Genomic DNA, 25487 nt, shown 5'->3' on the forward strand with positions numbered 1-25487 from the left:
CCACCGCCCACCCGGCTACACACAGCATGTAAACAGAGCCCGACGGGAGGAGCCCGGCGCCGGAGGGAGCCGCGCGCCCGCCCGGAGGACGACGCCCGAGGGGAGAGCGCGGGCGGGCGGGAGGCGGAGGGAGCGGGCGGCCGGGGCGCGGCGGGCGCGGCGGGCCGGGATGGATTTCCAGCAGCTGGCGGACGTGGCGGAGAAATGGTGCTCCAACACGCCCTTCGAGCTCATCGCCACCGAGGAGACCGAGCACCGCATGGATTTCTACGCCGACCCCGGCGTCTCCTTCTACGTGCTGTGTCCGGACAACGGCTGCGGGGACAATTTTGTGAGTGCTCGTGGGAGGGACCGCGGCAGCGAGAGGGAGCGTGGCCGCGCCGCCGCCTCCCCGCGCCCGAGCTCCCGCACGCTCCGGGGACTGCGGGGCGCGAGGGGTGGGGGCGTAACCGGCCGCCGCCGCGCACCCCGCTGCTCCGCGCTCCGCGGGGGACACCCCCCGGGCCCGGCGCGGCGGTGTCAGCGCCCCGGGTGGGGCCGGTGGGCGGCGGGCAGGGGCGCCCTTAGGCTCTGGGGAGCCCGGCTGTTTCGGGGACGCGACCCCGAGGCCCGTGCGCGGTGCTTGGCTTGGAGCATCTCCAGGGTGTCCCGCGTCGCACCAGCCCTGCCCGGGGCGCACGGACCCTCCCGCAGGATCCAGAGTCCGGAGCTTCCTACACCCAGGCGTCCCGTCGGGGTGAGGAACCCCGTCCCCCTCCAGATGCGCAGACACAAGTCCTCCAGTTGTCCCCGCCTGGGGAACCCCACCCCTCCCCAGGTTGTTCCCTGCGCGGCACGTTTGGACACAAAGCCTCTGTCCACACTGGCGATGCCCCATCTCCTGGACCTTCCTTGCGCAATTACACCCCGGATCTTAAGCACGCACGCGCGCGTGCGCATGCACACACACTCACGCGCGCACACGCACGGGCACGCCTATCCCCTGGGCTTCCATTGCTCCTCTGTGGGCTCCTGAGCGGGCTCTGTGTGCAGGAGGCGCCGGCCGCCGCCCCCGAGCCCTTTGGTTTTTGCAGACGAGGGGGGAATGCCCATCCCCGCTCCCGCCCCTCCTGCCCCCTCCTGCCCGGGCTCGGGGGGACGGGACCTGGTTGTCCAAATCTTTGACTTTGCGTCCTGCACCCACTTGGGATCTTGGCGCTGGCAGTTTAGGAAGGGGGTGCGGAGGGCAGGGGACTTGGGGGGTGGACGAGGGGGCCAGGATGGCGCTCCGTGAAGTGTTAGTGAGGACGGGAAAAAATAATGGTCCCCAAATGTAAGATGGAGGCGGCCGTGGGTCGGGTTACCGTGTGGTCACCGAGCTGGCGCTGCTGCGCCTCTGCGGACGGAGGTGGGGCGGCGCCCAGATGCTGCGCGGCCCGGGCCCCTCAGGTGGGGCGGGTGGGACAAAGCTGCGCCGAGGGCCACCCGACGCCCGCCCCTGCCGCCGGTGGGAAGTTCTCCCAGGAGTTAGGAAGAGGCGGCCGGGGCGCCGCTCTCGGTCCCAGAGAGGGTCCTGGTGAGAAAGCGCGCGCCTCCCGCCCCCCCACCCCGCCCTGCAGAGGGGAGGACCCCGCTGGCCCAGGCTGCCCCTCGGGAAGGGGGATGTCCTTGGGTGCCGGCCAGGTTTGAGTTCTGGCTGCTTCTGGTCAGTTGCTTGTCGCGCAGCTCAGTTTACACATCCAAAAAATGGGTTTAATGCCAGCGCCCAGGCGATTGGATAGATAAAGCACCAAACAGTCTCCACTCACAGCAAGTGCCCCACAAATTTGGATCAGAGGTTGGATCTGGGATTCCCCGAGTTTAGAGCTTGTCTCTCTCCTTTGAAAAAGAGCCTCCGTGTTCTCACCTGTAAAATGAGGTAAATCAGGGTGCCTCCATCACAGGTACTCGTGAAAAGCAAGTAAGCTATAAATGTATGTAAGAATGCTGTGGACTGTAGTTAGAGTGTTATTTGTTATTGGGAGGTCCTTAAAAAGGGATTTACTCCATTGTAAAGGTGTGAGAAAGCCCCAGGGATAGAGTAGTAGAAAGGGCACCAGGGTCCAAGTAACTGCCCCCTTAGGAGTCCCTCCCAGCCCTGGGCTTCCCTAGTCCACCAGTGGCCTTTCCCCTCCTAGGGCTGGAGTCTCTGGAGGTTCTGGGATTTATGGGGAGAGTTCCACAAGGCCTTCCCGCTGGGGCTGAAGGAGACACACGGAAGAAATCACTCCAAGGAGATTAAGTGGGTTGAGAAAGTGCAAGGCCACTCTCCTGCCTTGAATATGTATATCGAGCCATTCAGAAGCATTATGTATATCAGGCCTTTCTCATTTTAAATGTTTTCCCACCTGTATGAGTCAAATGCTTGACCAGATTCATTCACTGACAGTTAAAGAAAGAAGATGGGGAAAGGAATTCCTTTCTTGGAGTTTCTAGAGGCCCTACTGGACAAGATCCAGTTGCTGGAGTTTTCTTAGCCCAGACCTCTGCTCCACCTGCCCCAGGCCAGGTTTGCCAAGCTGCAGTTTGCCTCTAGTTAAAGCAACTCGGGCACCAAGTAAATGTTCTAATTGCAATCTTTCCCCACTCCCAGGAAAATCTGTTAAGCATTAAAAGGGATTTGAGATGATTGGAATTCCTAAAACCTGACGGATTTCTTAATAAGAATATTTACATAGCATTTCTCAATTTACAAAGTGTTTTCACATCACTCATTCATTCAGCAAACATTTATTGAGGACTTATTTTGCACCAGGCCAGGGGTACCTAGAATACAAACAGGGTCTCTGCCCTCATGCTCCCGGGGCCGTTCTACCGTCTGAGACAGTGTAGGTTAGTGGTTAGGAGCGCACAGGCTCTGGAGTCAAGCTGCTTGGGTTTGCACTCCAGCCCTGCACGTCTAACTTTATGCCTTAACGGAAGTTATTTAATCTCTATGCCATGATGTCCATGCCTGTAAAACAAGGATTATAATATTAGTACTTTACCAGCAGGCTTGTTTGGAACAGTGGCTAAAATGGGGGGTGACTCTGGCACGGTCACCAGATCTACTTAAAATATAACCCAGGTCATGTCCCCACCCCTCCCCACCTCACCGGAACTGGCTACCCATCACCTTTGCAGTAAAACCTAAGCCCTCGCCCTGACTTCAGGCCCACCCGTCATCTGTCTCTTGCTTCCTTTCTGATCTCGTCTTGGACCATTCATCCGCCTTGCTTGCTATGTTTTTGCCATGCTGGTCTTTAGACATGCCAGGCTTAGGCAGGGCCTTTGTACTTGCTCTTCCCTCTGCCTAGAACATTCTTCCCCCACGTGGTTACATAGCTAGCTCCTTTGTCATTCAGGCCTATGAGAAACCTTCTGACCACATACTCCCTCGCCCCACCCTCTTCTAGTCTTATCACAGCACTCATTAGTACCTAACAGACTCTTCAAGTGCTATAGTTTATTTTCCCACCTCCCCCACGAGACTCTTCAGTATCAAAAGAGCAGGGACCTTATCTGTCTGATTCATGGTCGTATCCCAGTACTTGGAACAGTGTCAGACTCAATAGGTGCTCGATCCATGTTTGTAAGAACGAATGACTGAATGAATGACAGTCTAGTGTAGAAGACAGGTGTTAAATTTCAGCAATGACAGTGTCAAAAAACAATAACAACACCTACCACTTATGTGCAGTTTATTACGTATCAGTCAGTGCTCTAAGCACTTAGCATACACGAACCCATTTAATCTTAGTAATCTACGAGGTACTCTATAATTATCTCCATTGCACAGATGAGGAAACTGAAGTACAGGAAGGTTTACTAACTTTCCCACAGCTGTTAAGTGGTAGAGCAGCTTGAACCATAGCCCTACACTAAACACAGCTCAGGAGTGACAACTGGGGACCGAGATCAGACTGTGGGTTCAAGGGCGACTTTTTGAGCCTCACGGAAATTCTGAGGTAGGTATTCTTATCCCCACATTACAGCTCAGTGGGTTTAAGGGACTCATCGGGACTGTACCACTAAAAAGCACCAGAGCCAGGACTTGAGCCCAAGCCCAGGCCTGCTCTTTCCACCATGCAGACTGTCCCACAGGCAGGATCAGGCCAGTGGCTCCAGAGGCCCAGGAACAAGGACCTCCTTTTGTTTCCCCTCTGCTTTGGCAGCTCCTGGGTCCCTTGTGCACTGTGTCCCCTTCTCGATTCACAGGCCAGCCAGTTCACGCTGTCCCTTTCCAAACTGCTGCCCTGGTTCAGGCTTCTCCCTGTGGATGGCCCATGACGTCAGGTCCTGGAATAAAATGAAGCCGCCAGTGCCCTGCCTGCTGGGAGTTCAAGGACAGGGCTAACCCTGCCTGGCTATAGATGCGATGGGTAGGGGCCCGCAGGGTCACAGACAGGTGGCAGGCTCCCCTCTTCTGCCAGCTCAGATGGCCCTGAGGGCTCTGCCAGGTTTGAGGAGCAGGGGGTTGGCAGCCACTAATGTGCCAGGCCGACAGAGGGGCACCTGTGTAGGTGTGCACGGGCTCCTGGGCATGGCAGCCCTCCCCTTTCTCCTGCCCTCACCCAGGAGCAAGGAGCTCCCTAAACAAAGAGCACCACCCTGTCCCTCCCCAGGGCCTGGGCACTCATGACCAGACCAGGGAAAGACTCCCCTGTCCTACTTTTTCTGCCAACCCATCAAAATATATTTGGATCTAAAATTTTGTGTAGGTGAATCCTTCCTCAATCCCAAAACAGCACGTGTCATTGTATTGAAGATTTTATTTATAGAAAACCTCTCATTTAATTTAACATGTGCATGTGGTTATGTCTATTTTTTCCTCCATTTTCATTCTAGACATGTCTTTTCTTAACTATGTGCCCAAGTAACAACCTTTTGATTCTGGAGAAAACAGAACTTGTTTAAATGCGATTGCATTGTGTTTATATGATGGTGTAGTGGAGAGAAAGCACTTTCTTGTCTAATTTAAACTCTACCCTCAGTTTCCTCATCTGTCAGGTGGGGATAATCGTATCTGTATCGTATTATTATGGTGAAGATTGAGTGCAGAATAGTGGTGGACGCAAAGCTTTCCACAGTGGCCGTGCATTATTTAGAGAGAGAGACCAGTTCAAGATCACAGGGATGTCCTTCGTCTAAGAGTGATACATCCTGGGGAGAGTAAAGTTACGCTAATATGCATGCAAATCGGTGGGTTTGGACCCTGACTGGACCCCTGCTAATGAGAGTCACTCTACAGGGTATCTCCTATAATCTTTAATCTTTATAACCACCCAGTGAGTACTTTTATTTTCTTTGTCTTGCAAATGAAGGAACTGAGGCTCAGTTTCAAGGCACGCACACTTGGTGAAGCCCTGGCTTTGCCCCTTGCTCTCTGTGTGACCAAGTTGCTCAACCTCTCTGAGCCTCAGTAGCATCCTTGGTAAAACACATCAGTGGCTGACATAAGGAGCAGCTCATAGGTAGGCCAGCCATGCTCTTCCACCTTGTGCAGAAATATGCTGGGTGGCCTGAGATGGCTTATGGCTTTTATCTTATGCCATCTCTTCTAACGACAGCAGTCCATTTGTGCCAACTCAAAATGGCCCCCCTGGTAATGCTGATGGCAAAAAATTCTCAAGGCAGGACTATAGTGACAGTGAGGCCTATGGCAATGGCCCTTCGTGCTCAAGAAATTTACAGGGTTGAATGACCTTGATGGTCTAATTCCATTTTTGGATAAACTGGATATTGCCATCCATACTATAGACAGTAGAAAGGTGCCTTTTTCCTAGTGCAGATGACACGGTATATTGCCTGCAGCTGGGCAAGCTTTGATCATGAACTCCGGCCTGACTTAATAACAGAAAGAAGGGCCTAGATGGCCTGTTCTAAAACCCAAGTTCTCACCAGGGACTCGCAGGGCAGGAATCTGTAGGGAGAGGAGGCTTCTCAGGGGAGCTTCAGCGGAGCCCCTTTACACTGCCCTGATTTGGACTTGGTTTTAGTCGGTAGTGACATTCAGATTTTTACATATAATGCGCATCCCCCCTCTCCAGCCCCACATCTGTAGTTAAAGTTTTGCTCCGCTTCTGGTTCTTAGGGTGTGGTCTCAGATCCAGCAACCTGAGCTTCACCTGGGACCCTGTTGGAAATGCAGATTCTCAGCCCCGCCCCATCAGACAGTCCTGTGGGACCCAGTGATTGTGTTTCAATAAACCTCCAGGTGACTTGCACACTAAAGCTGGAGACCCACCGCTTCCCTCTCCTTCATGAAGCCTTTGCTTGGCATTTCCCGTTATGACACCTGAGGTCTGTGATCGGCCTTGGCTCTCACAGCCCCACTGGAAAGCCAAGACATCTGCACCTACCTTGATATTTGCCAGGGAGCTACTGTACATTGTTCAAAGCCACGTGCTCTCTGACCCCTATTACAGCTTTTTTATGGCCAATGTGGGTGTTTGGTTACACGTGTTTCAAATACTTTCCTAGTTGGAGTCATAGTGGCCATGCCCTGTGGTGCAGGACTCAGGTCTTCAGTTACCCATTTGTCTCTGTACAAGATTAGACCCCAGCCCTGGCCTGTGTGGCTCAGTGGTTAGAGCATCGGCCCATGCACCACAGGTTCGATTCCTGGTCAAGGGCACATATCTGGGCTGCAGGTTCCATCCCCAGCCCCGGTTGGGGTGCAGGCAGGAGGCAACCAATCGATGTGTGTCTCTCACATGGATGTTTCCCTCCCTCCCTCCCTTCCACTTTCTCTAAAAATCAATGAAAAACACATCCTCGAGTGAGGCTTAACAACAACAACAAAAGACTAGACCCCAGATCCTGTTTCCAGGAGCATCAGCCTATCTCCCTGATGTCCTTCCTGCCCTCCCCTGGGGTTAGAATGAGTCTTCTTTTTCCTAAGAGGTAACCATCCTGCCCCCAGCCCCTTGCCTGTTAGCTCTGAAGAGCTCTGTCTGATCCGTGGGCACCGCCTTCGGGCACTGATCACCTTCTGTCCTTGCACGGGGCTCTAGAGGCAAATCTGTGTCCTGTTCAAGCACGTGGCCAGGCCCATTACCTGGCACTGTTTGTCCTGAGCTCACTGGGTTCTGTCTTACTTTCCTTTCATTGTTTTCCCCTTGGCCCTGTTTTCCCAACTGCACACTTGTTTTTCAGTTCATCGCATCTTGTACTCTGTGAATCTTTGCTGACTGCCTTGGTTAATTTGGGAAGGAAACCATTTCAAAACATAAGACAGATACTTTTGTTGTGAGATACAGTGGGTAGGAAGCAACTAGCATTTAATAAGTTGTGTCTTTTGAGTAGCCATGTACACCTGAGTCAGTCTGTTTCCAAACCCCGTGCTCTCTCGGGCAAGGATTCCGTAAAAAGTGTTTTTAAACCCACACGACAGGGAATGCAGGGTGAGTTGGCCACATGAGGGAGTTAGGGCAGACTGGAGAGAAAACCCTTCATTGGGGGTTACGGCTTCCTTCTCCAGGATATATTCACAAGTCAACGACTCCAGAAGCGAAGCAATGAAAATTGTCACATGAACAGTCTCCTCGTGAGGTTAGAGATGCCCTAATTACACTTCACCAAAGAAACTGCCTGATTTGCAAACAGAGGTGGGTGCACTGCGATTCTGATACTGTTGGAATAATGCACTTTTAAAAGAACAGCTACCCAGCCATTCCTGGATACACCTACTTCTGGACGAATCTAACCCAGGTTGCCTCGGACGGTGCTCTCCGTGAAGTCACACTGGGTGTCTGATTTGCTCAGCGTGCGACCTTAGCCACAGGGCAGGTGGAAAGGCCGACCCCCCCCCCATCCCCCTGCAGACTCAGAAGGCGAGGAGGGCACTTGGGTCTGCCGGGCACGGAACAGCCGCTGCGGGCCAGCCAGGCGCCGCGCCGGGCGCCTCCTAAGCTTAGCTTTCCCGCTCATCTTCACGTCCAGGGAAGACGGGTTCAGGTTTTCTTACGGGTGGCGCTAGCTGGTGAGCCCACCTTCAGCCTGGGTGAGGATCTGAGATGCACTTCTTGCCAGTTTGCGCGTGAGCCTGGGTGAGAGGCGCTGTCCTTGCCGCCTCCCGCCGACGGAGACGCAGGCCCCTGTGGACGCAGCACCTCCTGCGCGCCTGCTTGCGTGCAGTGAAGCTGCTGTCACGGAAACGGCAGCTCAGGGCTGGACAGCGTGAAGGGTCCCTGATGGGGAGCCTGAGCTGTCCTCTCAGAGAATCTGGAAGCTCTCGTTACTGGGTTGAGGCGGAAGCTACCCTGGATCCCACCAGGATGGAGCCGCGTGTGGGACACGGGCCTTTGCGCCTGTGAAACACACCTAACTGGCTGTGAAGGTGGCACGTTAGTGCCTCGGGGGCCTCCCTGACATCTGAGCAGTGTTTGAAGTCCGTAGGCCTAGTTCTTGGAAACGCTGCAACGAGAAGGAAGGCAGCGAAGTGTGTGCATTGCGTGATGGGCGCGTAACTTTCTGGGTGACGCCCTAATCATTTGTATTAGTGGGAGGGAGGGAGCATGCGCTTGACGTGGACCCTCCTCCCAGTGAACCCCGTCTCCTGCGGCCAGGCCCTGCTTCTGGCTCTCGGCTGCCGGTGTCTCCCTCTCTCCCACGCCTCTACACTTTTTAAAAACCAGTGTTGAGCCGTCATTAATCGATCCCCTCTAAACAGTGAGTTTTGATACCTGATCGATACCCTGATGTTCTCCTGGGAGCCCAGGGCCTATCCTTTCTGCATCTAGAGCTCTCAACCGTGTTTCTTGGTCTTATTCCAAATCCTTAAACATTTTTGGGAGAGAGTTGTCTTAAAGATGTGCTAAAATGGATATCCTCATGTGGGCTAAAAAAAATAAAAAGGAAAACTCGTCCAGCCTTAAGAAAAAATACAAACCTAAAGCCAATCTCCTAGTGCTGCAGGTTAACCTTGGGATGTGGTGCTGGGTGTAATCCCTCTTCAAGCATTTTAAGGGAAGGTGAACTTTCAAGCCTTCCACCCACCCCACGTAACTTAGTGACGACTTTTCTGTGTGTTCTCCTAAATTCATTTCATTTTGAAGTAAATTTGCCATCACCCCCTCTCACAGGCTAATCTGGGTAAAGAATGTCTTGTTCCAAGTTAGTGGTTACAAACTATGCTTAATTAATCCTTCAGCTATAGCCGAAGGCAAAGTTAAGGATTGTGCAGGCTCTTGGTTTCGCCTCCCTCCCGTTTTAAAGACACCTTGACCTGCACTGGAAGGGGGACAGTGAGATCATGGGTGGGGGACTGTCGACCCCTCACTGCCCTTTTTACAACGTGTGAGCAGACCTGATGACAAATTGAGCAGGTGAGATTATGGAATAAACGCACCGGGTTTTCTATAGGGTCTATATTTTCTGACCCCCTTCAGTGCAGACAAATCAAGAATGAACATATGGCCGTGGATGGTTTGGCTCAGTGGTCAGAGCATCGGCCTGCAGACTGAAGGGTCTCGGGTTCGATACCGGTCAAGGGCATGTACCTCAGTTGCAGGCTCGATCCCCTGCCACGGTCAGGGCGCGTGCGGGAGGCAACCAATTGATGTGTCTCTCTCACATCGATGTTCCTCTCTTGCTCGCTCCCTTCCACTCTCTGAAAAACAATGGAAAAATATATCCTTGGGTGAAGATTAAAAAAAAAAAAAAATGAATGACCGTATGAATCTTACCCTGGAATGGAGGCCTTCTTCATATTCACGGGACTAAAAAAGCTCTGACTTTCTGTGTTTCGCTCTGAGTGTGACGACTGTGTCTCTTTTCTCCTTCCCTGCCCCGGGCACCAGCACGTGTGGAGTGAGAGCGAGGACTGCCTGCCTTTCCTGCAGCTCGCACAGGACTACATCTCTTCCTGCGGCAAGAAGACGCTCCAGGAGGTGTTGGAAAAGGTCTTCAAGTCTTTCAGACCCGTAGGTGCCCGCGCGGCCTCTCAAGCCTTCGTTTTCCACCGTGCTTGCGCTTTGAGTGACATGGATCGTGGGGGAAGTGGGCATAAGCCGGGATGACTAATTGTTTTTCTCCTGTCTGCTTGGTGGCTTAAAGATAGCAGCTAGTGGGGGGCGGCTGCGGGCGGGTGGCGGGGGGAACAGGATGTGACACAGCTGTTTGGTGCAGGGATGAAGGTTATTTGTAGCATCACTTGAGTTAGGAATCGCCGATAGGGTGGGAAGCAGACAGAGCCTTCATGAGACCACTGAGCATTCCTGTCCTCATGCGGTAGACTTAAAGCGAAGGCCCGGGAGTGCTCGGAGGGTTCTCTTAGAACAGGGAGGCCTGAATTCAGGGAGCTACCAGAAGGCTGTGTGCAGGAGATACCTCTGGTCCGTGGGTATGGAGCAGGATGAACTTGGATGCTGGTTCTATTTTCTTTTTATAAACTCACTATAGAGAGCTTGTCCTTCCTCCCCGCCCCCCATCCCTTAGGATTTAGGGATCTGTGTTTGTGGCTGGCAGACAGTGTTTTCATTCTTGCTGAAAAACACGTAAAATGGATACTCACCCTATTTTGAAAACTACCTGTTTCCCTTTATCATATTGGAACATAAAGTCAGTCAGTGTCATGACGCGTCCCCCAAGTTCAGTTCCAGGCCCACTGTGCTCTATGTGTTCAAGGATATTTGCTCTAGAATTTCTGTTCATTTCATTTTCAAATCTTTTAAAACAGTACGTACTTCTCGGGAGTAATTTTCAAGCTTGTCTTTAATTTCTCTGAACATAGTGGGCACAGTTGCATAATAGACCGTGTCTCGTATTCCAGCTCGCCAAGGTTTGTAAGTCTGTCTCCATGTGTTTTGGCTGGTTCTCACTCCTGCTGTTAGTTCTTTGTGTGTTGGATTATCTCTGTGCTATGGTTATTGTATTTGAAAATTTATATATAGGAATAAATCGGGGCCTCAGGTGAGGGTGCCTTCCTTCAGAGAGGGTTTTTCTTGCTTCTGCCAGGGCTTGGGGGCACTACCAGTCTGAGAACACCTTTGAACTATGTAAGACTGTGGTTCTCAGAGCTCTGCAGGTGATGAGATGCCAGACTGCAGGTCTGCTTTTTTCTGAGGCACCCCCAACCCTCCACCCCCATTCAGGCTGCTAAACAACAGAAATTTACTTCTCACAGCCTGGAGGCTGGAAGTCCAAGAGCAGGTTGCCAATAGATTTGGTGTCTGGTGAGAGCCTGCTTCATGGTTCACAGCCACCTTTCCCTCTAACTCACATGGTGGAAGGAAAAAGGTATCTCTGGGGCCTGTTTTATAAGGTACTAGTCACATTAATGAGGGATCTACCTTCCTGACCCAATCACCTCCCAAAGGCCCCACCTCCTGATACCATCACTTCATGGGTTAGAATTTCAACATGAATTTGTGGGGGGACACAGACATTCAGACCATAGCAAAGGTATAGGCGTTTCGGGTCCCAGCTTAAAGTGGGGTGGTTTGTCACAGCTCCTTTGAGAGACCCTGGGTTTGACTCTGGTCCCCCCAGCTCTTAGAGTAGGCCAATGATGCAGTCAAGTTTCTAGCTGTTTCTTCTAGGTCAGCAAATACCCTCAGGACAGAAGCAGGCTTACCTCTCTAGGTTCTAATTCTTCACTGTATTCCAGAAGGCATTTTTCAGATTTAATCCAGCTTGTTGGTTCTCTGTGAAAGAGCGGGTCCCAATCATTTAACCCACTGTTACAAGAACTGGAATTTTAGTGGCTTTTATCCACACTCTGTCTGATTTGTATCATTTGTCCAACCAATTTGTTTTTAATTTTAAAAATTTTCTAAGTCCATTTGGCTCATTTAACAGAGATTTAAATTTTTTTGTATATTTTTTTTTGTTATTGATAGGAAGGGAGAGAGGGAGAAAAAGAGAGAAACATCGATGTGAGAGCAAAACATCAATGGGCTGCCTCCTGCACGCCCCTGGGGGGATCGAGCCTGAAACCTGGGCGTGTGCCCTGACCTAGTATTGAACCAGCAACCTTTTGGTGCGCAGGCTGATGCACAACCAACCGAGCCACACCAGCCAGAGCTCCCTGTTTGTTTTACATAAGGGAGGTTGTGTTTAAAAATAAGACACAGGGAAGGGTCTTGTCACTGTTGTAGTTGAAAGTATTTGCTAGAGTAACACCTGCCCCAATGCTGGCGGGTGGTCAAGCAGGTTAGCTTCAGCCCATCGTTCCCTGAAAATGTGTTGCTTCTTGTTTACAGTCGGGGAAACCAGGGGAGGAACATTTTCACCTTAGAACAGCCTCATCCGTGGCTTTGAATCCGTGTTTCCCCTTGGCCAGCCCATCGCCGGCCCCATCGTTCCCTGAAAATGTGTTGCTTCTTGGTTACAGTCGGGGAAACCAGGGGAGGAACATTTTCACCTTAGAACAGCCTCATCCGTGGCTTTGAATCCGTGTTTCCCCTTGGCCAGCCCATCGCCCGCCCCTGCCCTGTGCAGTCTCTCCAGAAAGATAAGCACCCATCTGCTGACAGCCCTCTGCCGCCCTTGGGGGCATCAGTCAAGCAGAGTCAATTAAGTTGGCTGAAGTCCATGTGCTCCTGGTCGCACTGCCAAGAGTGGGCATCTTCTGGCCTCCCAGGCGGTCCCGCCCGAAAGGCTGGCAGGCCACCGCGGCACCCTGCACCTTTAGCATGCCACCCTCACAGGCTCTGCTCTTCCCCTTCATCTGGTTGGCCTTCCCCGCACTGAAGTAATGTCATGGTCAAAGCCACCCCCCCCCCCCCCCCGAGAAATCCATCGTTGGATTTGAAAGGGAAATTAAAATGGTATTTTTCACCATCTTACTCTTTTTCCCTCTACCTCTTCGTCAAATTTAAACCAAATGTACCCACCACCTGCAGTTGCCCAAGGCCCGCTTTGGGGAGGGAGGCCAGGGCACAGTGCCCCGCTCTTGCCCCCAAGGAGCTGACGTGGTGGGAGAGACAGCCACAGAATCGCACAGAGAAACTCATATCACAAGACAGAGCGTCTGTTCTGGTCCAGACGCCCTGCTGGGCACTTACTGTGCAGAACACGCCAGGAGCTCCAGCCCCTGCTCTGCGCCCTTCGCTTTGCTGGTTCTCTGGCGAGCTCTTATTCCCTGAGAGGACGTTAGTGAGGGTGAACTTCAGGGTGTTGTTTGTGGTCTCTTTCCCCAGTTGTGTGGAATCAGGACCCTCCACTGAGGAGGAACCCGAGCTCCGGGGGGCAGTGATTCAAATCCCAGCTGTGCCACTTGATGGCTGTGCGACCTTAGCCAAGGTACTTAACCTCTCTGTTTCTCAGTTTCTTCATGTGTAAAATTAGGAAAGAATGACAGTAGTTATCTCGGGGTTGCTCTGATGATTAAATGATGCATTTCTTGTGGGGTAGTTAATATAGCACGTTACACATGATAAGCGCTGAGAAGAGGCTGGTGAGAATGGGACACCAGGTAAAGTACTGCTGAGAAGTGAGCAGGACTTAGTGGAACGTTTTATAGGACTCTTAGATTCCTGTTGGAGAGAAAAACCAATTTGCTAAGTGCTTTCAGCACGTGCTTAACAGGCACCTGGCTACCGTAAGGATGGAAAGAGGTATTGTTGGGGTGTTATAGTCAAAAGTTTGTCAGCTTTGCTTTGGGCAAAGTAATAACCATCATTCAGTAGCTAATGCATGCAACTCCCTGGGTTAGATGCTGGTGCTACAAGGAGGACCAGTGGACACTCCGTCCCTTAGGGGGCGCCTGACCACAGAGCCTCTGGATGACAGGGTGATATTTATTTTCTACATTTTCCTCGATGTCACAGAAAACATTTATAATCAGGAACGATGCTGTGTTTTTTAGAAGCTGTTTTGCCTACACTGTGTCAGAAGGGCCAGGAGCACCAGGTGTGTGCGGGCTCACTGAGGAGCCAGGTGCCGGGCGGTGGCTTCAGGAGGAGGTGGGACCCGAAGAAATGGCAGGATCCACATGCTCGGTCAGAGTGGAAGGAGGGCTGGCGAGAGAAAGACCAGAAAGGCCCATCTCGGCCCCTTAGCTCAGAGTCCTTACAGATGTCCCCGGTGGGGGAAGGTGGCTCAGCCCTGCCCTAGCCTGCGTGGCTCCCAGGCCAAGTGACCTCTGAAGGTTGCTCAGCCTCAGTGTCTCCATCTTTCAAATGGGGGTCATACCTGTTCCTCTGTCTTGTGGATTCGTAGGGAGCTTCCAAATCAGACTTAGAGCATAAAGGACTGTCGTAGCCTGGCCACGGTAATAGACTTGCTTCAGTTTCTGGCTCATCACTGGTGTTAGGAAACGCTTACTGGGGGCACCCGTGACTCTGGGTGACCACATTTGCTCCACTCTAGGGAATCCCTGCTTGTACCTAGTTTTGTTTCCTTTCTGCTAGAATGTCACTTCTAAGTGGCACAAGCATGAGAATGACAGCACCCAGCAGGCTATCATTGTCGCCTCTGAGCAAGCGGGTTTATCCTAGCCCGTCAGTAGCCTTGATCAATGTGAATCGCAAAGTCTCTGGAGTCCTGCCTTTTTCTCGGTTGAGTGGCCCTCGCTGACAGTCGCCGGTCACCCCGTGACTGAGCTAGCTGATAACATAGTGGTATGGATCCAGATAATGGTGACAACGCCACTCCTGTTTCCCCTCCATGCTCCCGTATCTCTTAGTGATGGCCCTGGTTAAACATAGTTCATCAGGGGACAGAGGGCCCCCTGTTTCCATCACTGCAAATCCAAGCCTTGTCTTTGCCCCTCGCACTCTAACGCTTTAGTTTCCTGTCGCAGGAACTTTTCCTCCCCTTACCAGCACGTGGACGTTAGGGTCACAAGGCGCCTGTCACTGTGACAGTTTCCTGTGCCATTCTGGTGGCTGCTTTGGTTGATGTCGCTTCGGGGCGCTATCTGGAGTTCGAGCCCGCAGTCCCCATGCTTTCCCACCCTGAGTGACCCTGGCCCCGGGGTTGCTGTGTGACTGTGCTTTTTCCTCTCAAGAAGCAGAGGTGCTCTGGCCGAGGAGCCCTCCTGGCTCTGGCTGACTGGCATGAGCAAGATCGCTGTTCTCAGTGCGCCACTGATGGCTGGAGAGCCGGGACTGCGCTCCACAGGACACCGTGTGTGACCCAGAAAAAGTCCAGTTCTTGCTTCTGCTCTTAGTCTGATCAGGAGCCTGGAAGAGAAGGAATCAACCTGTGGGGTGCTGCTCTAGGTCAGAAAGTCCGATAAGAAAAGGTTATGCTCACGTGTGGGTTTTAATAAGACATTGAATGTTGACAATTTAAGTTGAGTATGGCTTCCTCCTGCACGCCCCAGAATCAAACCAGCAACCTTCTGCTGCATGGGCCAACGCTCAACCACTGAACCACACCGGCCAGGCCCAGCAGACGATTTTGCCATGAGTGTGTTCATAGGGCTCTGTGAGACCTGCAAGAGCTGTGGTTTGAGAACTTCAGTCAAGGCATTATTTTGATGGGGACTCTGCTGATCTTTTTCTCATGAAAGTAATTGGGAAGGAGCAGGAAGAAGGTGGGGGGAGAGGGCAGTAGGGAGGCGAAGCCGAGTGAACAGAGTGGTCCGTCTTCTGTTAGTGTCAATGCAGGTAGAGTTTAGATCACAGGGCCATTTGGTGAAGCTGCCTCGAGCTCATCACCCAAGGAAGGGGTCACCATGGGAGAAAGTCCTTTGGCCACGTTCATACTGTAAATCTCATTGAGGAGCCAGGGGCTGGGTGCCCATGATTACGGACAAGGCTCAGGAGTGCCCAAGGTCACGGCTTCCTGCCGACACCAGAGCTTTTTGTTCATCTTGATCCTGCCCAGCAAATGGCACTCACCATTTCCAACCAAAGGCCAGCCGGCGCTTTAAAAAATGATTACTGTGTATTATTGTGAATGTTTCTGATGATGATTAGAGAGTATTTGGAAAATACAAAAAGATTAAAAAGGGGGAAAAATTTACCCGTAATCACACTGTCTAAAAATAATACTCTTCAAATTTTGATGTATTACATTTGAAGTCTATGCATTTGTGTATAAATTTAAAGAAATTGTATCATAACATAAACACAATTTATCGTGTTCTTTTTACACTGTGAACATATTTTTATATTCTTAGATTAGTAAAAATACTATTTTAAATGGCTATATAAGATTCTGTCTTTTGGGCACACAACAATTTATTTAACCGCTTTGTTGAGCATTTTCATAGTTTCCAATTTCTATATGTGTGTGTATGTTATAAATAATAGCAGCTGTGTTTTTAGGGGAGAAAAGGAGGGGAAGAGATTTTTGACATCACGATGGGATAGTCAGCACTGTTCATTGTATTACTGCTAACTTCCCAGATATGCATGTGTGTGCATAGAGATACCTTTGTGTGTAGGTGGGAGGTGGTGTCATGTTTGGATGCTTGAAAGGAGAGAATCTCCAGGCTCTCCAATAAAACCGAGCCCTTTGGTCACCAACCTCCTGCAGGGTTAACATTTCCATCTAATAAGTTTATCCACGGAATTGGAGGGTAGTTGACTCCCAGGGGAGATTCGTAGCTGCTGTGCTGAGTCCTGTGAAGTGCTGCTGAGTCCGGAGCAGATGTCCTTGGGGGTCCCCTGCCTGGGGCCCGGGGTGCTCACGGCTGCTTCTCTCCTCTCCCCCGCAGTTACTGGGGCTTCCCGATGCCGATGACGACGCGTTTGAAGAGTACAGCGCGGACGTGGAGGAGGAGGAGCCAGAGGCAGACCACCCCCAGATGGGGGTCAGTCAGCAGTAGACTTGCGAGGGCTCCCGTCTGACGCGGGTGAGCCCCGTGGTCCCCGAGGTGGGGCCGCGCGCCGCTCCTGGGCTGGCTCTTCAAAACGGGACGTCTGACTCCCAGCTTCCAAGTGAAAATGAAACACCTTTGAACCGACCACAAAAGACCTGGGATGAGCTGTGCTCAGACGCGACCTGCCTTTGACTCCCGGCTCAGTGGGTTTCGACGGAGGCGTCTCCGCAGCCTTGGCCATTTGGAAGTTGGAGTCCGTTGCGTGGCTGGCCGTCTCTCTCGAGTGTCTGCTGGAGAACAGACATTCGCTGACTCGCGTGTAGAGAGCTCGGAGTGCACTAAGGGTGTGTTTTGAGTCCTCACGGGTGACTTCATGGAGGGAAAGCATGGCAGAGAAGAAATGCAGTCTGCACTTTTTATGTACTTTGTAGGTGTTGTAAGTGAAGGGTTTTGCTTATACAGCATGAGTTTTAATACCTAGTCATTACACTGCACAAGTGCAAATATGAGGGCAGAAGAGAATGATCTTGTAGCTTTGGATGAAGCGGGTAAGGGAGGCAAAGAACCTTTCAGTGTTCTGCCCGCGCTGAGTTACCTGGGTACACGGCAACTGGTTCGTGGTCGCACAAACATCCTCGCCTGGTTGGTTATTTTTTTAAATATGGTTTTATTGATTTTAGAAAGAGAGGAAGGGAGAGGGAGAGAGAGAGAGAAACATCGATGTGAGAGCAATACAGCGATTGGCTGCCTCCTGCACCCCCCTACCAGGGATCGAGCCCACAACCTTGGCCTGCGCCCTCACTGGGAATCGAACTGGCAACCTTTTGGTGCACAGGACGCTCAACCAACTGAGCCACGCCGGCCAGGGCATGGTCGATTATTGTAAAACATGCTAATTCCAAAGCCACATTTAAAGTCTTAACAGTAGAAAATATAAATGGGGTGACATCTGTTACCAATTTCTTTAAAAGGTTTATAAACCGTCCCACGTATGAAATGACACACTTACCTTCTCTCTTTGTAATGAGATGGCAACTTGTTAAATCATGAAAACATCCAGAATCCAAGGGCCACTTCAACTTTGAAGCCATAGAAAAATTTAATGGGAAAATAAACCAGGATAACATTTTTTAAAAAATATGATGGAATCCTTTCTTAATCTGTCTTTTATTCTTAAAAAAAAAAAGTCAAGGAAAGGATCCCACTGTATAATTTATTTAAAAATTGTAATCAAGCATTTCGAGGAGCCTAATTACAGTGAATTTTTAAAACAATATGAAAGTGGGAATCTTTTGCTTGCAGGTGAGCTTGGTTCAGGGGGCAGTGTTAATGATCACAATAGTCAGACAACTCACAGAAAAGACTGTCATCGTTTAGCCAACAAATACTTCCAGGGGAAATCCATTGCCATGCTAACACGGACTTACTTAAAACATTCATTTTCTTGGACCCTTCTGCATCTCTGGTCTAACAACATGGATGCTGAATAAATGTAGCACCTGGGGTGGGGATGTTTTTGACATGCGTGCCTGTTAGGTTGTCTAAGTTTTGAGTTAAAAGGGGAAAAAAAGCAGCCACAGGGGCCACAGAGCTTCTGGGAGTCTTGTCTCTCTCCCAGGCATGTCGGTGGTTACGAACCTGATTATCTCAGCATCTTCTGTTTAATTGGTGCCGTGACGAGCCCAGCTGCTTTTGGTCAAACCGTGTACTGCAGTTTTAAGTCATTGGGTAAAATAACAGTGGTTTCCATCCCTGCGTCAGTGGCCACATTTTTCTCGTCTTGGGCAAACGCGTTCAAGGTTAATTTCAAGTAAAATGAATTTCCTTCCAGGGAGCCTGTTAAGGAAACAAACCTTGGCGATTGGTCCAGTGGGGTGAGCGTCTCCGGGCTTTGCCCCCTCGCCTGCGTTCTGATTGGCTGCAGGCCTGAGCCCAGGTGTTGGGGGAGCCGTAGCTCCTTTCGCTCAGGTTCGCTCGCCTTTGTTTTTAACCCAGAGGCTGAATGACTTCAGCGGGTGAAATGAAGGCCCTTGGCTGGCACGCTCCATTCGAAGGTAAACTGGAATTTTGTATGTAGTAGACGCTTAAAATCTGAATTTGCCTATGTTTGGAAATGGAATGGACATTGATGTAAAATGCATCTTCTCCAAAAAGTGTTTAGGTTTTGACCGAATGCGTTTTGGTATTCTTACGTGAATGTTCTGTGTAAAAATATTGAGCTGAGGGAGACTCAGCCGTTCACCGGGCAGAGGAGAAACCTGGTATTTGTGTTGCCCAGGGTTTGGGGATAATGTTGCTCTATGTTACTTATTTTCCTGGCAAAACCCCAAAAGGCATTAGCAAGTCGGATTGTTTCCTCTGAAACTTCTTTTTCTCTGCGCACGTCCCCGCCAGTGCCCGCTGACATACGTACCCACGTCCGGGCCGTGTGTGGCGTTAGGGTTGGCACAGTGCAGGGTTCCAGCTGGTTGGCGGGCAAACCAGGCAGCCCGTGGTTTCTGTTATGGGCTCTCACGGGCACATAAACACCCTTCCCAGGAGGCAGCGGGCACCGTGGGAGGAGCACTGACCCGGGAGCTAGGAGAGGGACCTGGGCCCTGGTGCCGACTCTGCCAGCAACCCCGTGGGCAAGTCACTTCACGAGCCTGAAACAAGGGGTGTTCGCCCTTCCTGCTTTACCCCTGTTCTTCCACAACTGCCTCCTACCGTGTGTGGGTATGAAGGGCAACAGTCAGGGAGACGTTGAGGGAAATGAGCAGGAAACAGGTTTAGAATCTCACTGTCCTTAGGATCCGGGCCACGGGGCTGCCTTAGAACAGGCTCCTGTTGGTTTGTGAGTGTCTGAGCCCCCGAGAGCCTGGTCCTGGGGGGCTGAGGAGACTGTTCCTTAGGTGAGTCAGGCCCCAGAAGGTACAGAAAACACACTTGTCTCGGCTGCCCATGGTCTGCCTCGGGGAGGCATAGTGTTATTTGTGCCCTGACAGATTGTGGCTTTGGAAGTGGAGCGAGGTTAATTTAACTGAGAGGGGAAATTGCATGAAGATAGCTGGAAGGGAGTGACTTTTTTTTGCCATCTCATGGGGGGGGGGTAGGTGTGCGAACAGGGAGTGATTGCTTGTCGATCGCTCCCCGCCAGCTGTGAAATCACGCCTACGATAATCTTACCAAACCTTGATCCTGGGTTTGAGTGAATCACAGAGATGTTTTCCTGATAGCTACTGGTTACTTTTTTCTGTGTGCTAATCATACTGAGCAGACTTTGGGGAATTGGAGAGTGAATTATGGAGCCCGGGAGGGCAGGGGAGGAGGCAAGGCCCCCACACAGCACCTGCTACACTCTAGGTTCAGTTACACCAAGCTGTCCGCTCCAGTCCCCCAGGCTCAGAGCAGCATGTCATGTTTTCTCTTCTCCGATGACTAGAACAGGAGTAGTTTCCTCCTTAGGGTTCTCCTTGTGACCTGGTGCCAGAATTAGGTCCCCATGTACTTAAGTGAAAACCTCTCTCCTCTCGTAGTCACTGTCATTGTTCTCAGGTGAACAGAAACCATTCTCTGGCCCAATCATGTCCCCAAATATCATTTCTGTTTCATAAGAGCACAGAGTGTGTGGCCCTGGGAACTCTGATGCCAGAGCATCGTCAGGCTCTGCCCTGCAGGTGAAAATGGACAAGTTGGGAGACTGTGGTATCGGTTCGATCTGATTTCCCATGACTTGGGAGGTACACAGGAGTAAGCAGGACTTGAGTCTGGCAGGAGCAGATGAGTAAGGGAGAGTAAGTGGGAGAATTAGGGCCCCATTCTTTAGGAGAAAATAAATAAAAAGCCAGGAGGTGGTTATGTGAGGTCCAGGAGAGCTCTTTCCATGCTGTCCCAACGGGAGCCCACATTGCGTGTTGAGAGGCAAGACCCGTGTTGGGAATGGTTTTGTGGCTTTGAAAATCCCCCCAGCCAGGGAGACAGTGGGTGTCTGGTGGAGTCCTTGTCCTGGATAAGCCAGCTCTCAGCCAGAGAAGCCTGTCTTTCCAAAATGCTAACAGATATAAGGCGCCAGTCACATGCCAGGCTGACTGTGAACCGAACTTGATCTTGCTGCCAGCTGCAGAGGGGACCCTGGCTCAGGAATGCCCCTCCTGTGGCCCCAAGGGCAAAGCCCACCTACTCCACCGAGCTCCAGGGTTGTAGAAAGAGCACAATTAAAACTCAAATGGGTCCCAGGTCTTTCTCCCCTAGAGTGTCACCTCCAGATGTTATTGCCAACTGCTTAGTCTTCAGATGACCAGAGAAGCCTACAGTTACTTTGAATTAAAAACAAATCTTCCATAAAGATGCTATCAGTTATCTTGGTTTTGGGATACCAGGTATAACATGAAAGGCTGAAGTCTTGGATTTATGCAGAATAATTCTAAAACTTGCCAGGATGCCAGTAGCTTCTGGTGTCCATGGCAACGTGGTGCCCACAGTAAAATAGCGACAGCTCACATTCATTGGGCAAACTGTCAAATAATATGTTGTCTTTGATATTTTTTTAAATTTGGATTACAGAAATAGAGGACCTGTGAACATTTTGCGTTAGAAAGCCCATTGAAAGCATTGTAAGGCTGAGGAGACATGAGCAATTAAAAGTGGGCACCAGGCCACTGGAAAATAAACATTTACTGAGAACTGTGTATTCAAGTGCTTGGGTACCGCAGAGAACGCTGACAGTCTGTTCTTTGTAAAACTGCCGTTCCCTGGTCTCTCCTTTTGTTTCGTTTCTATTTCTTAAGATGTATTTTTTACTTTAAGTACCTCCTGGTAGCCACGCAGGGGAAGACAGGGAGCAGCACCCTGTACACGCGTCACCTTTGTAGGGGAGAAAGTAAGTCATCAGTTCTAAAGCGAATCTGAGACTGTGTGTGAAAGCAGTTGGGCCATCTAATTAGAGAAGCAAAAGTGAGGAACCGTTTCGGTGAGTTTTTCTTAGGGGGGAAAAAAGTGTCATGCAGGGTGTTTATGCTTTCTTTGCCTTTATATTTCCTTTCAAAGAAATCTCTTGTAAATGACAAAACTGTGAAATGGGTTGCCAAAAATTGTTACCCTTCATTAGACGCTTCCAGCAGTGTGAATCCGAAACCGAACCCGAACCCTGTCCACATCTGTTCCTTTCTCCCGAGAGAGGGGATCTCATCCAACGATGTAATTACCATGCGCTTGCTATTAAAGAGGCTTCCAAACGCTGGTGGCGGTCGTCTCTTTCTTCCTCCCTGCACCAGGGCGGTCCTGGAGGACACCCCGTGTCCTTGTGGTTGCTGGTGGTGGGGGCTGGTGGTGGGGAGGGGAGTGGGGCCTGGGGAGGGAGGGAGGGAGGGAGGAGGTGCTTATATGAACCGCTGATATGATTCAGACGTTAATAATTGATGTGTTTTGAGACATGGATGTATCCTGATGCTGTCGCTGGTGTTCAGTAATTTTCCACTCTCTCCTCAAGCTAGTCCTTTAGGTTAGTAGGCGAGGACCCTATTTTTTCCCATCCTAGTTAGGAGTCCTTGTGACACCACTTCTAAATATGTGGTAATTCCCACTACTTTCCTCCCAGTGGTAAACAATGGCATTTAAAGAATAAACCTGGAAGTTGGTGGTAAGTCCCATTACTGGATTAAGAATAACTTTCTCGCCTCAAATGAATAGGTCTCCATAGATTATGAAATTAGACTTGCGATTGCCTTAATAGGCACAGCATATTGTGTGTGTTTCAGTTACCTTACTTTGTGGTTCTTTGTTTTCGACGTGGCCGTTGTTGGAGATTGTGCTCGAGTGGCGGGCTGCCTGCAAGCGCCCCAGACCTCGCCGGTCCCATTCTGACCTCAGCGGGGTGGTGGCATGGTCTTCCCCGGGCACAGCCTTTTTTACGGCGACTTCCCTTGTTACTGTTATCTGATCACTCTCACAAGTATACTTTTTAAAATACAGATTGGCTTCTTTTTTTGTTTGTTTGTTTTTGTTTTTGTTAATATTCATCCAGGGACATTTTTTTCATTGATTTTTAGAGAGAGTGGAAAGGAGGGAGGGAGAGAGAAAAACATCCATCGATGGATTGCCTCCCGCACATGCCCGGCCCAGAGCTGGGGAACAAACCTGCAACCCAGGTACATGCCGTTGAACGGGAATCGAACCCATGACCCTTCAGTCGCAGGCCGATGCTCTAAACTGAGCCACACTGGCCAGGGCAGATGGGTCTCTTTATCTAAGCGCAGGGACTGGGTGCTAAAACAACCCCCATTTCTCTCTGAAGTCCGTCGGCGGGGGGAAAAGGTGGTGTCACGATAGGCATGTCACCTCTCCCCGCCCACCGCCCATCTTTGTTTCCTCGCGTGTTCAAATAAGGCTGGGGACTCACTTCCAAGTTCCCTGCAGGCACGAGGACGAGGGAGTGTTGTCTTGGCTAGTGGGGTAGGGAGGGTGGGAAGCAAACTTTATAAGGAAAATACCAACTCGTGAAACCAGGGCTGGGTGACCTGATATTGGCAAAACTGAATTTCTCTGATTTTGGACCCATCTTCCCTGGGCTCCCTTTTAGAAATAACGACCCCAGCCAAAATAGAGGGTGTGTGTTCACCCCAGGGCTGACATTGCTGAATTCTTTCTCCTGATTTCCTACATTTCCCTTTTCTTTGCGATCAATAGTATGGAATAAAGAGGTATGAAATAGGAAGATTTGGGGCATTTTGTTTAGGGGTATCACGAACGGTCACATTTCCTTTAGGAATGGGTCTCGTTTCCAGGGTAGAGTTAGACTGGGTGGGACACCTTGTTGTCGCCAGAGTTCATTGTGGACATGAATGGGTTAAAGTGTCCCCCGCGCTGGGGCTAGGACTTGCCTGAGTGCAGGAAGGTCTGGGTTCTGCCCCTGCCCTGCTAAAGTGGGGCGAGCGAACATTCCTGTTCCCTCTGGCCAGCTTGGCCATCTGGCACTTGGGAAACTCAAGAAATTCATCCTGAAACAGCTGGCACTATAACCCTCCGTTCCATAGCAGGCAAATAACTATGAAACACTTTATGTCTGGCCCACCATTTTTCCTCGTTGGAGCAAAAAACAGTGACATTTCTAAAAATCGGGGCAGACTGTAATCAGGCAGCCAAAAAACAAGGTAGGCATTTCCTATCAGGCCGCACTTAAACATATTTATTCTTTATTTTCTAGGAAAAGACAGCAATAGCACAGGTCGGTCCTTTGGGCTGCTTTTTAATTGGCAGCCTCTAGAGGTCAGCAGCGCATAGCGGAAGGGCTTGCGGTTCAGGGTGGCGCGTTCCTTGGCACCGGCGCGCTGGCTGACCTCCAGAGGGCACGGGCGGAGGAGCAGCCTGGCGCACACGCGGAGGCAGGCGCAGTGCCCTTCCCCTGTGCCTACACCAAGCCTCGCGTGTGACTCGGTGCATTTCCCCTGCTCGTTCATGTTCATGGCTCCCACAGCCCCTGTGCACCCGTCAGCTCAGTGAATGCGTCCCATTGGCCGATCGATGGAGCGTGGCACTCAGCTCACTGCAGAAGGGCCGGGAAATGCCAGAGGAGATGGACGGCGCACTTCATCTGCTCTGTGTGCCGGGGCTGCCTGGGCCTTGCTGATGATTAGCCAGCCGGCTTCGCCAAACCTGCGTCTTCTAACCCAGCTCCAGATCAGGCTCCCCAAGGCCAGCACAGATCAGGAGTGGTGGGGACGGATTTGAGCGTCTATAGGATACCTGGCCAGAATTGACGTAGGGCACTCCTGGGGGCTCCAGGACACAAGATGACCACAAATCCAAACCCAGAGGCAGCCTTGGGAGCTCCCAGCTGCTCCCAGAGTTGGTTTCCTTTGAACCCAACAAGAAGCAAAAGAGCTGGGCCAGAAAGACTGTTAAAATAGCTTAGTAGCTGGTAAAAGGGGACCCTTAGGCAGGACAGAGCTACAGAAAACCAGGGTGCCCTCCTTTCTGTGCCCCTTGTCCTCGGTCCTGTGCCCTGAACAGCCCTTTACAAGGCCATTGCAGACTCTTCTAATAACAGAAGGGGCTATTCCAGACTCCTCCTAATGAAGGGGCTTCTGCTCGAGCTAACCCTGAAATAACCAAGAGCAGAATCCACTCTGTAGTCAGGCCAGGGCCTGAGAGCAAGAAGAACTCTCTCCTCATCTGCTCATACCAGGTGTGACACCAACGTGCATCCACAGCTTCCATCTCCCTGTAGCTCCCTGAACCATCCAGCCGACTTCCAGCCTGCCTTCTGGAACTTTCCTTTCCCACCTCTGTGCCGAGGGAGCGGCGCACGCCCTCAGGACCCCGCCGCTGCTGCGTAATTCTCATGCTTGTCTTAGAACAGGGTCGTGTGGAGGGAGCACGTAGAAATTGGAGGGCACGTCATTGCAAAGGCAAATTTAATTCACTTTGAAGCTCATCTGTTTAGATGACCTGCCACAGATGCCGGGAAAGAAAAGCCAACCATATCAGTATCCCACAGGAAATGTTGGTGCCCCAAACCTGCTTTCCTTGATTCTGAGAGCCCGGTGTCATCATGAGATCCCGGGATCGGGACCCCCTGGTCCTGGCAGGTGGGCATGGGCTCACTGGTGCGCAGGTGCAGGGAGCGGGTACGTGCCAGGCCCAGGAACAGAGCTTTTCTGTTCTCTGATGCTGCACAGAGAAGAGGAAACAGTGAGTCAAAGATAACCTTTGAACATGTCAGTTCTCCAAGGAACAGGAAGCTGTACACATTTGGGAAGAAGAGGGGACGGTATCCTGTAGGGACCAAGGAAAG

At 51.1% G+C, this 25487-nt stretch overlaps 1 protein-coding gene across 1 annotated transcript; it reads left to right on the plus strand.

Annotated features, from left to right (window-relative positions):
- Positions 1–163: 163 nt before the first annotated feature.
- On the plus strand, positions 164–18862 carry MTURN (maturin, neural progenitor differentiation regulator homolog). The gene is made up of 3 exons (XM_087821238.1): positions 164–331; positions 9801–9923; positions 16613–18862. The coding sequence occupies exons 1-3, from the start codon at positions 170–172 to the stop codon at positions 16721–16723; spliced, it is 396 nt and encodes a 131-aa protein (XP_087677364.1). The 5' UTR covers positions 164–169; the 3' UTR covers positions 16724–18862.
- The last annotated feature ends 6625 nt before the right edge of the window (positions 18863–25487 follow it).

The sequence above is a fragment of the Miniopterus natalensis genome, chromosome 10 (genome assembly GCF_054644295.1).
Source record: "Miniopterus natalensis isolate mMinNat1 chromosome 10, mMinNat1.hap1, whole genome shotgun sequence".
In the NCBI taxonomy this organism is placed as follows: Eukaryota; Metazoa; Chordata; class Mammalia; order Chiroptera; family Miniopteridae; genus Miniopterus; species Miniopterus natalensis.

Excerpts from the sequence above, each read along its gene's own strand:
- MTURN (XM_087821238.1), top strand. The coding sequence starts at position 170 with ATGGATTTCCAGCAGCTGGCGGACGTGGCGGAGAAATGGTGCTCCAAC. Across the intron at positions 332-9,800 it reads ACGGCTGCGGGGACAATTTT|CACGTGTGGAGTGAGAGCGA; the intron begins GTGAGTGCTCGT and ends CCCGGGCACCAG. Across the intron at positions 9,924-16,612 it reads TCTTCAAGTCTTTCAGACCC|TTACTGGGGCTTCCCGATGC; the intron begins GTAGGTGCCCGC and ends TCTCCCCCGCAG.